Raw genomic sequence first — 12,570 nt, 5'->3', positions numbered from 1 at the left:
AACAAAGACTATGCAATGACTAGTTTTTAAAAAGGAAAAAAAAATCATAATTAAAACTTGCTAGACACTTCTGGAAATAAGAAGAAGATTCCTACTTAATTAAGATTATTTCATTAGCTTTAAAGTTAAAGAAAAACACGACAAGAGGAAATTGCTCGAATAGTAAACATCCTTCACTTTCAATGATAAGATTATGAGTCTATTTAGGAAAGGAGTAATAAAAGAAAAACTAAAATTAATTCAAAACATAATCCTAAAATTATAAATAATATAAAAAATTATATTTACGGATATTTCATAAATAGGTCTTTTTTTTTTTTTGTTTTATTTATATTTTGAGAAGGTGCACATTAGCTTACTTGATAATCGAACAAAAAAAAAAAAAGGAAAAAAGTTATAAATTAGACCTTCCTTCTTTTTCCAGAAATTTAAATTCCATATGAGATTCCCCCAAATTAGTCCAATTCAATGGAGGAATTGAAACCCTAGGCTGCAATTTATGAGAGAGCGGTGTTTTCTGAGGAAGAAGAAAGTGTTTTTTCTCATAGTAGGAAAAAGTATAAATTTCTAATGCATGTAGCAGTGGATCTGAATTCCTACTTGCAATTTGTATTGACGGCCATAGCCGTCGTTGTAACACTACTTTACCTTGTTAAGAGCACCGCTTCTAAGTACTTTGTCGTTGACGACGACTCTAATTTTGAGTCTTCTGCTTCGCCGACGGCCGGTTTTGGTGATCGCAGAATGGACCCGGCAACGCCGGAAGGTTGCGCCGTATGCAGTAATGTCACCAAAAAACAATGCTCTCGTTGCAAGATGGTTAAGTACTGGTATGATAATTCCTAAACACAAATACAATGTGGTGATAATATCTATACAATTATTAATTTCTCTCACTTTTTTACTTTTTCTGCTAATACTAATGTTATTGGTGTTGACGGCAGCTGTACATATACACACACTTTGCTTCAATCCCTCATTTGGAACAAGAAAACAGTTCTTTACTAATTTAAAACCTGTATTTTGGTTGTTGGTACAAAACTTGCAGCACTTGATTTATGGATTAAGCTCTGCATTGCTGATACATTGTGTATTGTTTTATATGGGGGTAGAATATGGAAAAAGAATACATGTATTAACTACTAGACTGTTAGAAGAGGTAGTCCCTGCATAGCAATTCAAGTTTTATTAGTTACCATATGACAATCCGTACATTATTATTAACTTCATAATAATAATAATACTTTGTATGTTATTATTAACCACATAACAATTTACTACCTTATCAATGTTCTATCGTTCACACTCCACACCGGTCAATCTTTTGCGAGTCTGCAATTTGGTTGGTCATAAATGCATGATTATACTTTTCTGCTTTTTCTTCTATACTATTATATAGATCCCTGATCATATAAAATAACTTCTCGCCATTGTTGTCAAAAGCTCGGTTGAGGCGTGCTCAAGTCCTCAAGTTAGGTGCAAAGTAGGGTGTACGTGTTTGCCTCAAAAGAGAGTGGACTAAACTATAAGTAATTCACCTACATTTAGTTTTTTCTTTATTCTTTTGTCTATATAATCGTTATTTGGGTTTATAGTTACTATTTTTGAACTACATCTAGGTATTCATAATTTCTTCATTAGAGCCATGCTTTATTTGTGCGATGCACTTATTGCCTCAACAAGCTTAATTGTTTTTTGCCTCTCTTTTCACCTTTGACAGCACAACTTCCTGCTGCCACATATACACAATCTATGATAGCATGTCTCTCTCTCTCTCTTTATATATATATACAGGGATCTGAAGCCCAAACAGAGTTGGTTTTTTGTATGTTTACACAATCTACAATAATATCAATATCTTTACGAAGATTTTAATTTTGGATTCCATAAAATAACTTTTGCTTTATGGTGACAACAGTGACCAGTTATTGTGTCTAATTTTATAATGTAGCAATCTAGCACAATCTGCTATACTATTATACTAAATTGTAATATAGAGCCCCGACTTGATAGAGTAATTTGACTTCAATCAATTATTGTCCACAACGGTTACTTCTGTTTTTTTTTACAAAATCTTCTATTTTACAGTATAAACACAATATGTGACGATAAATTGGTAGAGATTTTTCTCTAACGGCAGGATTTGAATATATCCAAAGTATAACCAACTGTGACCTTGATCAATGTTGTCAATTTTTTTTTTATGACAGATCAATTTCTTTGATCAATTTTGTATAGTACAAGGAAATTTTTTCCCTTTTCCCTTTTTGTAATTTGACGTAACTTGTGCTCATCACTTCAAAAAAGTGTGTGTTGCACTTCTCGCTTAAAGCCCAATTGACCTTGTCGCTTTGCACGTGTCACTTCTAAAAACATTCCTCAGGGGTGACCATACTTTTTTTTTCCTTTTCCTTATATAGTCTGGACTCTGGAGTGCCGTGTTGGTTCACTACTGATTGGTTCTACTCTCTCTCTCTCTCTCTATTCCTCTCATAGCTCTGAAGCTTGCCAGAGATCTCATTGGAACTCAGGGCACAAATTTAAATGCAAGGATTTACAGTTATCTGGGAAAGGCAGTTCTTTGCAAGGGAGGAAATCTTCTGCTGTTTCACTGACTCATGCTAGTGGAACCTCTAAGATTCTAGACCATTCGAAGAAGGTATACGCCGTCTTAGTTAATTACACAACTATGCATTTATGTCACAACACCTGACCAAAGTTTGGTTAAATCGTTTAGGTACTTTTCCCATATGAGGAATTCTTGGAACTCTTTAACTGGGATAGCCCAGGTTTCCCACCTTGTGGGCTCCTTAATTGTGGAAACAGGTATTCCCTCAGTTACACTCCAGCCACCAAGAATTGTTTAATATGCCATCTGTTTTTTGTATCTATATTTTAAATGTATTTTTGGTTCTTGTGCAGTTGCTTTGCTAATGTGGTTCTACAATGTCTGACATATACTAAGCCACTTGTTGCCTACTTGTTGGAGAAAGGCCATCTGAGAGAATGTAAATCCATTTAGAAAGTATACAAGCTACCGCCTTTTTTTGAAGTAATTGGAATAGCTCTTTATGTTATGCACTTTTTTCCTCTCTTCCCTCAGGTAGGCGGAATGGTTGGTGCTTCCTTTGTGAATTTCAACACCATGTAGAACGGGCTAGTCGGAGTCAGCAGCCCTTCTCACCAATCAACATACTTTCACGGTTGCCTAATATTGGTGGTAATCTCGGGTATGGTAAGCAGGAGGATGCCCATGAATTTATGAGGTATGTTTCTTTTCATAAAGTAAATTTGATGAGTATCTTATAGGAAGTCTGATGTGTATTTTCTGCTATAGTGCTCACTGTGATATATAATCAGCCGTGTTTTATGTACGGAAGCTATGTTGCATAAAATAATGAAAGATTCTTTCTTTTGTAGGTTTGCTATTGACATGATGCAGTCTGTGTGCCTTGATGAATTCGGTGGAGAGAAGGCAGTTCCTCCTAACACACAGGAGACAACACTTATTCAGCACATATTTGGTGGTCACCTGCAATCTCAGGTAATTTTAATTTATGATAGAGAAGACATAAGCATGTCACTATCTAAAGTATCATAACCTCTTTCTATATTTATATACTTTATAAATGTTGCATCATCAAAATATTTTGCTAGTAACCAAATTACCCACCTAAACTAGGCACCGTTTATTCCGTGCACACCTAAACTATTCGTAGTCTTGATTACCCCATCTAGATTTGGTTATTTAATAGCCTTTAGCCCTGGACAATCTCATCCCATGGAAGTGACATACAAGTGTTGCTACGTGGCACTTTTCTTTAAAATGAAATATATCTTTTACCTTTTTTTAAGATCATCTTTTTCAGTATAAAATTGGTAAAAGAAATTAGTTGGAATTCTATTATTTAGACTAAAGTTTTTATTTGGCTAAAAATATTGGAGTTTGATCAAACTTCTTACACATTTGGGCATTTGGCCCGAAAAAGACGAAATGCATAGTTGAAACAAATAGTCATTGCATTGAGAAGTACATAGTTGGAATTATTTATTCTGGCTAGAACTTTTTATTTGGCTAAAAATAATGGAGCTCTTGCCAATACAGATTTGTGTCAAAAAGAAAAAAAGGAAATATTTGGAATATAGCCACTGCGTCTAACAAACAAATAGAAATAAATACACATTTGGAACCTATTATTTTGGCTAAACCTTTATTATTTGGCTAAAATAATGGAGTGCTAGCCAAGTCCAGGGTAACTGGGACTACAAAAAATTTAGGTATCCACCGAATCAACGGTGGCAAGTTTAAGGGGATGATTAGGTATTCTGCCAAGTAATTTGTGTTTTTTGATATGTCAAGCTGCATATGTGTTTTTGCTCTTATATTATTCTGATCTCTTCCCTTTCCTTCTCTTCCTAAATGAGTTATTTCTGTTTTTAGGTCATATGTACAGAATGCAGTAACGTTTCAAATCAGTTTGAAAATATGATGGATCTGACAGTAGAGATTCATGGGGATGCTGAATCTTTGGAGGAGTGCTTAGATCAATTCACAGCAAGAGAATGGCTTGATGGAGATAACTTGTATAAATGTGATGGGTGAGGTTTCCCATGCCAGTGATTAATTGCATCCTTTTTACAGTCTGGAATGCCATTTTTGTGTTCTTTGAGCAATGATGTATAGTTTAATGTTTACCTTACAATGCTGATTGATTCCATTCCCAGATTTTTATGTTCATCTGTATCTAATAGCATGGTGGATTAATACAGACATATGTCACTCTTCTGTCCTATTTCTTTGACTTAGTTATTATTTCGAGAGTATTTGAGGACAACTGTCACATACATCATAAAAAAATATTTTCCAAAATTGTGGTTGGATAGTAACTTTTATGTTAGTTTTCCAATTTATCCTATTCATTAATTCTATTGGATGGCATGCTTAATTTTACCATATGTGAGAGTTATTTAAAGTTCACTAGTTAAATTGCTGTTGGTTGACAACCAATCAAGGCACAGTTGATTGATAGTGCTACCTAATCGTTAATCAACAACTGCGGTTGGTCTTGCAGATGCAATGACTATGTCAAAGCATGGAAGCGCCTAATGGTCAGGAGGGCACCAAATATCTTAACAATTGCCTTGAAAAGGTTTCAGGTTGGTTTCATTTTGCTATTTATTGTGCTTCAATCATCTATGGTAAAGTGAACTATAAACTTTAGCCCTTAAACAAGTTTTCTTTTCCAAACATGTAAATGAATGATCCTTGATCTTTTTATAGGACCTATCCGTCTTTAGTTAGTGGTGAAAGACCTATATCTCTATTCTCTCCTGTGAAAAAAGTGAGTCATACTAGTCCTGCATGAACATGTTATCTATTACCAAAAATTCTTGAGAGAATTAGAAGAAAGGTTCATGTCCAATTTTCATCTCTCCAGCAAGTCATCCCCACATCAAGGTGATCCTCTTCCCTGGTGGGATTCTTTTGGCCATATTCCAATAACAGATGTTAGATACTACAAATAGTGGACTGCCTTTTAACTTTTCATTTAAGACAAATAGCCAACCGCATGGCAACTATGTAAAATTACTTCAAATGAGTTGAACCGTTTAAGGAATCCATTCAATCCTTAAAGTGAAAGATAGAAAAAAAAATGTGAACAGCAACCAGCAACAACTGGATTCTGAATCAATGAGTTGACCACAAGTTGATGGCAATCGAATGCATGCTAATCAACTAGTAGCTATCACCTAGATGATCTTTTTCTTCCATCGTGTTTAAGGAATCCATTCAATCCTTCAAGTGAAAGATAGAAAAAAAAGTGTGAACAGCAACCAGCAACAACCGGATTCTGAATCAATGAGTTGACCACAAGTTGATGGCAATCGGATGCATGCTAATCAACTAGTAGCTATCACCTAGATGATCTTTTTCTTCCATCGTGCCCTATCTTTAGTTCAGTTTGTATGGATACCAAGCATACCCTAGCTTGTAAAGCAAAAGGATAAGTGTAGTGTTTCTAATTGTTGTTATTATATTTTTTTTTTAGAACTGTGAAATAGAATTGCATTTCTCTATGGGATGAGTGAATTACAATAAATCAGGGATTTTCTCTCTCTTTTAACATTCCTCACCCCTAAGTTCTATTTTATTCTTGGGTGAATTACAATAACTGAGGGACTGTCTTTCTCTCTATTAACATTCGTCATCCCTAAATCCCATTTTATTCTTGGGTGAATTACAATAACTAAGGACTGTCTTTCTCTCTACTAACATTCCTCACCCCCTAAGTTCCATTTTATTCTTGGAAGCAACTCTGTGAGTTTGTGCTCTAAATTTCTGCTAGTTTTGTTTATTTATGTCCAAAATCTCTATGCAGAGTGGTAGGTTTGGCAAATTAAATAAGAGAGTGACTTTCCCCGAATCACTAGATCTCCATCCGTACATGAGTGAAACAGGAGACGGCAATGATATTTACAAGCTATATGCAGTTATTGTTCACGTGGATATGTTGAATGCGTCATTTTTCGGCCATTACATATGCTATATCAAGGATTTTCGTGGAAGTTGGTACCGGATCGATGACTGCAAGGTAGAAACATCTCATTTTCTCTACACCCTCTTGTTTATTGTTGTATGCTGTCCCAATGCACAAAATGCATTGGTTGGTTGCTGAATTTGGCATGTTGGACTTTCATTTATATTCTTTTGTGCTGATAATCTACACTGCATCTCTGAAGCTTTAAAATTTATATAAGTTGCTATATGCGGTGAAGTGTTATATTTGCCTCGATAGATCTGTTTGAACAATAAAAATATTACTACTTTCTCTTGAAGAAGCATTTTGGCTACAAGCTAGTTGTGTTCTCTCATATCTCAATTTTGTCTTATTTGTTGGCTCCTTCATTTACCTTGATGTACATGTGTCAGATGGGTGTGACATGCTTAGGGTATTTTGTGCATGCACTAAAAGTTATTTGAAACTGCCCACTCATATCATATACATGCCCATTCCCAAGATAATGTACTGTAAGTAAAAAATGAAGCTGTAGGAAACTTATGCTTCTTTTAGTTTTGTGCTTAGAGATTTAAGGCGGTTTAGTAGATGTATCTAATCTGAGAAATATACTGTGTCTATTCTTTAGATTGGAATCTACTCCATGTTTTTAGCTTGTATACAAACTTGCCTGGGTATATATGTATACACAAATAAAAAGCATGACCAACAGATAATATTGGCACCTCCCTTTGTTGTGCCACCTTTCAGAAATTGTCCGTGTCATGTAGTATGTGAGGATGTGACGCCATTTTCTCTATTTGGCTATTGAATCTCATGTTTTTTGAGTCTGCAACAAATAGTTAAGTGGAATTGTGTTATATCATTTTACTTTTGGTGTAAAGTACAATGTATAGAAGATACAGATGAGATTATAGGTGGTCTTTGTTCCCTTCTGTAATATGTTCTGTGTGCCTTTTGATGGTCTTTAGCACCCCTTAATGCTGAGGTATACAACAGTACCAATTTCAAAATAAATTAATAATGTCAAAGTGCATGAGCCTTAGTAAAGGTCATCACTTAATATTCTACCTCAAGCAGCATAATCCTTCATATAGACGATTTATTTTTCCTTTTCATATCTTTTCATTTATTACTTTAAATATTCATGTGCGACTTATTTTACAAATTTTGTTAGGTGGTTAATGTTGATTTGGATGAAGTGCTTTCTCAAGGAGCATACATGCTCTTATATAGCAGGTAACTTTCTTTAGACCATGATCTGATTGATCCGTCATCTTTATATCACGTCTATTTAACATGTTGTATTGAATGATCTTGATTCGCGTTTGCTTTTGACAGGATCTACCCTCGGCGAACATCCTTATTTCCTCTTGGACCTTTAGAGAAAGAAGACCAAGATACACTTACAGTGGAAGACAAACCGGGGTCCACAGACCAACATGTTGAATGTCTCAGTGAAACGGGGTCCCCGGCTACAGTTGTTAATTCTTTTTCACCGCCAACTCTTAATGGTTCAGAATCTAAGATCATTGGGGACAAAGAGGAGCTATTCTCCTTGACCAACCCCGAGGACAGAATGGAGGATCAGGAGGTAGATTTTGTGGCAAGTTCTCATGTCCAGCAGGAGCTGCAGGATGTTAAACCATACACTGCAGCTATAGGAACTTCTTTCCCTAGAGTGGTATCCAGTAGTTCCTTTGGGGGTAGTTTTTCGGCTGAAGCTGACATTCAAGAATGTGAAACAATATCCCCTGTTTCTGACAGTAAAGATGATACTGAACCATGTCAAAGAACCACCAATGACTGTCTTTTGAATTCTTCTTTTAAGGAGGATTCTGTAGCTACAAATGGTGAAATTCTGGATGATGCTTCATCCTCTGCGTCAATAGCTAACCAGAAAGAAAAAAAATCATCTCATGGAATCCACAATGTGGTCCTGAAATCACGTGGAGGGAGTTTCTCTGGAGCAAAGTCGAAGCCACTGTTTTCCCCTGGGTTTCTTGGGAAACGTCCATTGAACCAATGTGCCAAGAAAGATGTCTCACGGAAAGTTTGCAATAGCACACTTAATGGTCTGACAAATGCCTGTACCAAGCCTGAATTGTCTGGTGAAAACCACATGGATATGGATGACCAAGATACTAATGTGGAAATAAAAAATTCCGAGTCTAGTAATGTGTCAATTGAACAAGCTGCAATTTCTCTTAATGAGACTAACCATTTGTAAATCTGGGGAATCAAGTCACCTTGGGAATGGAGATTCTGCTGTCCCTGTTGAATGTGATTGGAGCAACAATCAGCTATCAGCAATAGCTAGAGCCTGGGCTTAGATAGTAAATCTTATGGATGAGCTGAAATAGAACCTCTTAAGTGTCAAGGAAGAAGTTGGATAACTCCTACAAGAATTCAGAGAAGATTACTTGTGTCAAAATTATATATTATGATTGTTTTCCCATTTAGCCCCTTTTTAAGTTTTCTAGAGGTCTAATTCTTTACCACAAGGGGACACTGCATAGCTTTCTCTTTCAACATTGTCAGAGAGCTTCTTCAGATGTTGACAATAAACTGGAAAAAATCATCGTACCCCCCTCGTCACAATAGAACAAGCTGGGAGTTTTTTCCAGGGTTTCAATATTTGAAGGAATCTTGGATAAACTTGTGTCCTTTTGGCTGGGTTCATCTAGCGAGAAGGAATTGTCCACAATACATTTGTGGCATGGATAGAAGTGCCATAATTTTGAGAAGTTCCATTAATTGGATGCTGTTATTGGTGCCTAAGCATCTGTTGTAAATGCTAATTCTTTTGTTCTTATAGTTGTTCAACACTGGGTGCTGTAGTTTAGAATGATAATTCTTGTTTACTTCTCATTTAGCAGCAAAGTTTAGAAGATTGCGGGGTGGGATTTGGTTAAGGGGATGGAAGTGGTACAGCTAGTTGTAAGTCGTTTGTCAGGTCTGCCATCTTTCACATGTCTTAGGTTCGACTTTCACTGAACTTACTCATATAGTCATTTGTTCTCTAAGATTGAGAAAACACTGTTTAAATCATTTATACTGGTCCATTTGGTTATTGAATGTATCTTTTCGATCTCAGTTTTAAGTTTTACATGGTGATGAGGAGAGACCTCGTGTGTGTGTTTTCCTTTCTTTTTTCCTGTGTGGGGTTGCAGCAGTTGTAGGTGCTTCTGTGAGGGGCAAGGGAAAGCTGCAAGTAAGTCAGTTTTTACCTACTTAGAATCTTCATTAACCAGATATTAAACCTTATTGTGAAATTATTGGAATTTGAAACAAGTGATGCACAATGGTCCTAGAATCTACTCTATATTCTGTTTACTTAGTTCACTACAGCACAATCTTTTCGAATTTCACCAAGATTTCCAGTTTTGACCCCGAACCTTCCAAGCTTTGTCATGGCAGCAATGAAGACCCTTTCAAAAGCTGTCTTGTTTGATGCAAACAAATTGACTATATTCCTTGATCCCCTTTTAGTATACAGTGTCTGGTCTGAAGTGAACAACCCTTTCCCCCTCTGAAGATTCTTGAAATACATGTTATCGAAAACTTGAGGGGTATCTGGATCTAAGGGGATAACTACTCCAGGAGATGCATTCTGTGGGCACATTTCTTGGAGTTCCTTAGCATAGACTTGATCAATTGTTGGATCAACCTTGCGTTTGCTGTTAAAGCTGTATATCCTGCTTGAGAACTGGTTGCAATGTGAAAATCCTAGTGTATGTGCTCCTGCATAAATCGTGATAGTTTTTTAGTATCTTTTGCCAATGAAGAAAGAAGAAATAGGAAGATGGGTAATGTACCAGAGAGGGCAATCAAATGTCTGATAGAGAGACCACGAGAGGCAAACATAGGAAGGAGCTTCTTCAAGTGAAACTCAGAGTGAGGTAAATTGTTAGGTACACTATTTTTTGAAGAAACTCTGCCATCCCTTCTTCCTAATTCAACAGCATAATGTGGTCCTCCTGCCTACACATACATCCAATGCTCAACTATTAGCTAGATTATTCGTCTTTGAGTATAGTCACATCTAAGAAACACAAGTAAAGAGTGTATAGTTTACCAATGCAACAACATCTCTAGTAGCCATGGCTAAAATATCAGCACATGATACTTTGTTCTTGCAAGCAGGAACATTATCAACTGCAGCTTTAGCTTTAATAACAGTGTCATATCCATCTCCAGCAAGTGATATATTGTCTGGATGATCCTTTTCTGCTGTGTTATTTCCTGAGGATCTCAGTATGATCGAAGCATCACAACCCTGACATTATCATACACACTATTAATTCATACTATTACAAGTGTAATCTCACAAGTCGCGTCTGGGAGGGTGGTGCATACATAACGGTTTGTTACAAAGACGCAATAAAATGAACCTATTTTTTTTAATTTATATATACCTGAATAAAACAATCATGGAAGAAGAGTCTAAGAGTTGCAGCTGCTGTAACAATGGTCTGTCTGTACTTCTGTTCAACTGCTGATCGGACGATGGACTCTACGTTCGGACACGAATTCCGATAAAAATCGCGATGGAGCTGAGCATTAATACAACTTTTATTGGACACGATAGAGAGTAGAAGAAGAAGGAGAAGGATTAAGTGAAGAAACTGACTTCTACTGATCAACCTATCCATTATTTCTTATGTTATTTCTTTTGAAAGTTTTAGTGAGACTTTATATAAATAGTAGTACTAATTAATTTCACTTAAACTATTTCAAATGGACTAATATTTAATTTGTGAAGTGACAGTAAATTTTTCACCAAATCAATTCACTGAAAAATACATGATGGAAACAGATTTTCATTGAAATACTGAAATGTGAAAACACTACTATTTTTTCCTTTCTCATCAATTCAATAAATAGTACTTAATTTTTATTGTTGTGTTGTAGAAGTAAAAGTAATCTAAATCTTGTATTTATTCCAACATGGCATACAAATCTCTAATTAAATTTATAATATTCCCCCAAAGAAGCAAAAAGTGAATTGGGATTGTTATAAAGACAACACAAAATAAACATTCAATTTGACATAAAAAAAATAAAAGTAGTAAAAAGGCAAAAACAAATATAGGAAGTTGTTAGTTAGTGACTAGGGATGAAGAAAGCACTAAAGAAGTCACATGCATGCACCACTATAATAAAAACATCAAATGACAGCATATCTCCTCTAATTTGTGCCCTACACTTGTTTGGAAAATGAATTGACATCATCTTTTTATAATTGTGGGAGAATCTTACATAAGATTGAGAAGTACTAATAACTAATTAGAAGAAATTCATATTACAAAACGACATAAGAAAGGGGATTATAATTTTTCTAACTACCACACTACATATGGGCATATGGCCATATATGTTTTGTCCATTAATTTGATGTTTTTGTTGCTATTTGGATTCTAGTTCGATAGCTAATATAAGTATTTAAGTCTGATTAAACTTAACTTCAAGTACTATCGTAATTTAAAAGGTTATATAAGTATTTGATTTCTTGCTCGATATTTGTAGCTTTTTCTTATGATTTTAAAGGGAAAAAAAAATACTTTTTGAAAATTAAAATTATTCTTGTCACATCAAACTAACTAATCTGATCTTGTCATACCATAATTATTCTTTAACATGATTATTTTATCCTATGAGGTACGATTGAAGGAATGGGCTTGAACAATTTTTCTGGATTAAAAATATAATACTATATTATTAATTAATCCTATTCATAATTTTGTATTTTCTCATTATAATAATTCAAGATTGTTAATATAATCCACGTCTCTAAATGCACTATTATTCAATTTAATAAAATAATATAGTCTACGTCATCTTAGAATTAACTTTAACATTTATACTTGTTTTATTATTTTCCCCATCCTCTCCCCTTCCCCTCCATTTCCTCTTTTCAACAAAGTAATTGGAAATCAGGAATATGGAATGGAGGAGGAAAAAAAAGAAGAATTAAAAAAAAAGTTTTAACTTTTACATATTGATGGTGTAATTTTTTATTTTCTTTTTACATTATTAAATTACTTAAAAA

At 35.0% G+C, this 12,570-nt stretch overlaps 2 protein-coding genes across 2 annotated transcripts; one reads left to right on the top strand and one right to left on the bottom strand.

The window, feature by feature from the left end:
* The first annotated feature begins 379 nt into the window (after positions 1-379).
* Positions 380-9,387, top strand: LOC125826092 (ubiquitin carboxyl-terminal hydrolase 18-like). The gene is made up of 11 exons (XM_049505392.1): positions 380-830; positions 2,497-2,659; positions 2,738-2,826; positions 2,923-3,008; positions 3,104-3,266; positions 3,421-3,544; positions 4,442-4,599; positions 5,073-5,157; positions 6,381-6,593; positions 7,696-7,757; positions 7,860-9,387. Exons 1-11 carry the CDS (start codon positions 571-573, stop codon positions 8,746-8,748), a joined length of 2,292 nt encoding a protein of 763 aa, XP_049361349.1. The 5' UTR covers positions 380-570; the 3' UTR covers positions 8,749-9,387.
* Positions 9,388-9,774: 387 nt separating this feature from the next.
* On the bottom strand, positions 9,775-11,548 carry LOC125826115 (peroxidase 45-like). The gene is made up of 4 exons (XM_049505418.1): positions 10,937-11,548; positions 10,597-10,797; positions 10,337-10,502; positions 9,775-10,262 (listed from the first exon to the last, which is right to left on the bottom strand). Exons 1-4 carry the CDS (start codon positions 11,171-11,173, stop codon positions 9,856-9,858), a joined length of 1,011 nt encoding a protein of 336 aa, XP_049361375.1. The 5' UTR covers positions 11,174-11,548; the 3' UTR covers positions 9,775-9,855.
* Between the last annotated feature and the right edge of the window lie 1,022 nt (positions 11,549-12,570).

The sequence above is a fragment of the Solanum verrucosum genome, unplaced genomic scaffold (genome assembly GCF_900185275.1).
Source record: "Solanum verrucosum unplaced genomic scaffold, falcon-dt-bn FXZP01000060.1, whole genome shotgun sequence".
Classification (NCBI taxonomy): domain Eukaryota; kingdom Viridiplantae; phylum Streptophyta; class Magnoliopsida; order Solanales; family Solanaceae; genus Solanum; species Solanum verrucosum.
The sequence above is the reverse complement of the archived record's forward strand: the minus strand, read 5'-3'. Positions and strand labels throughout refer to the sequence as shown.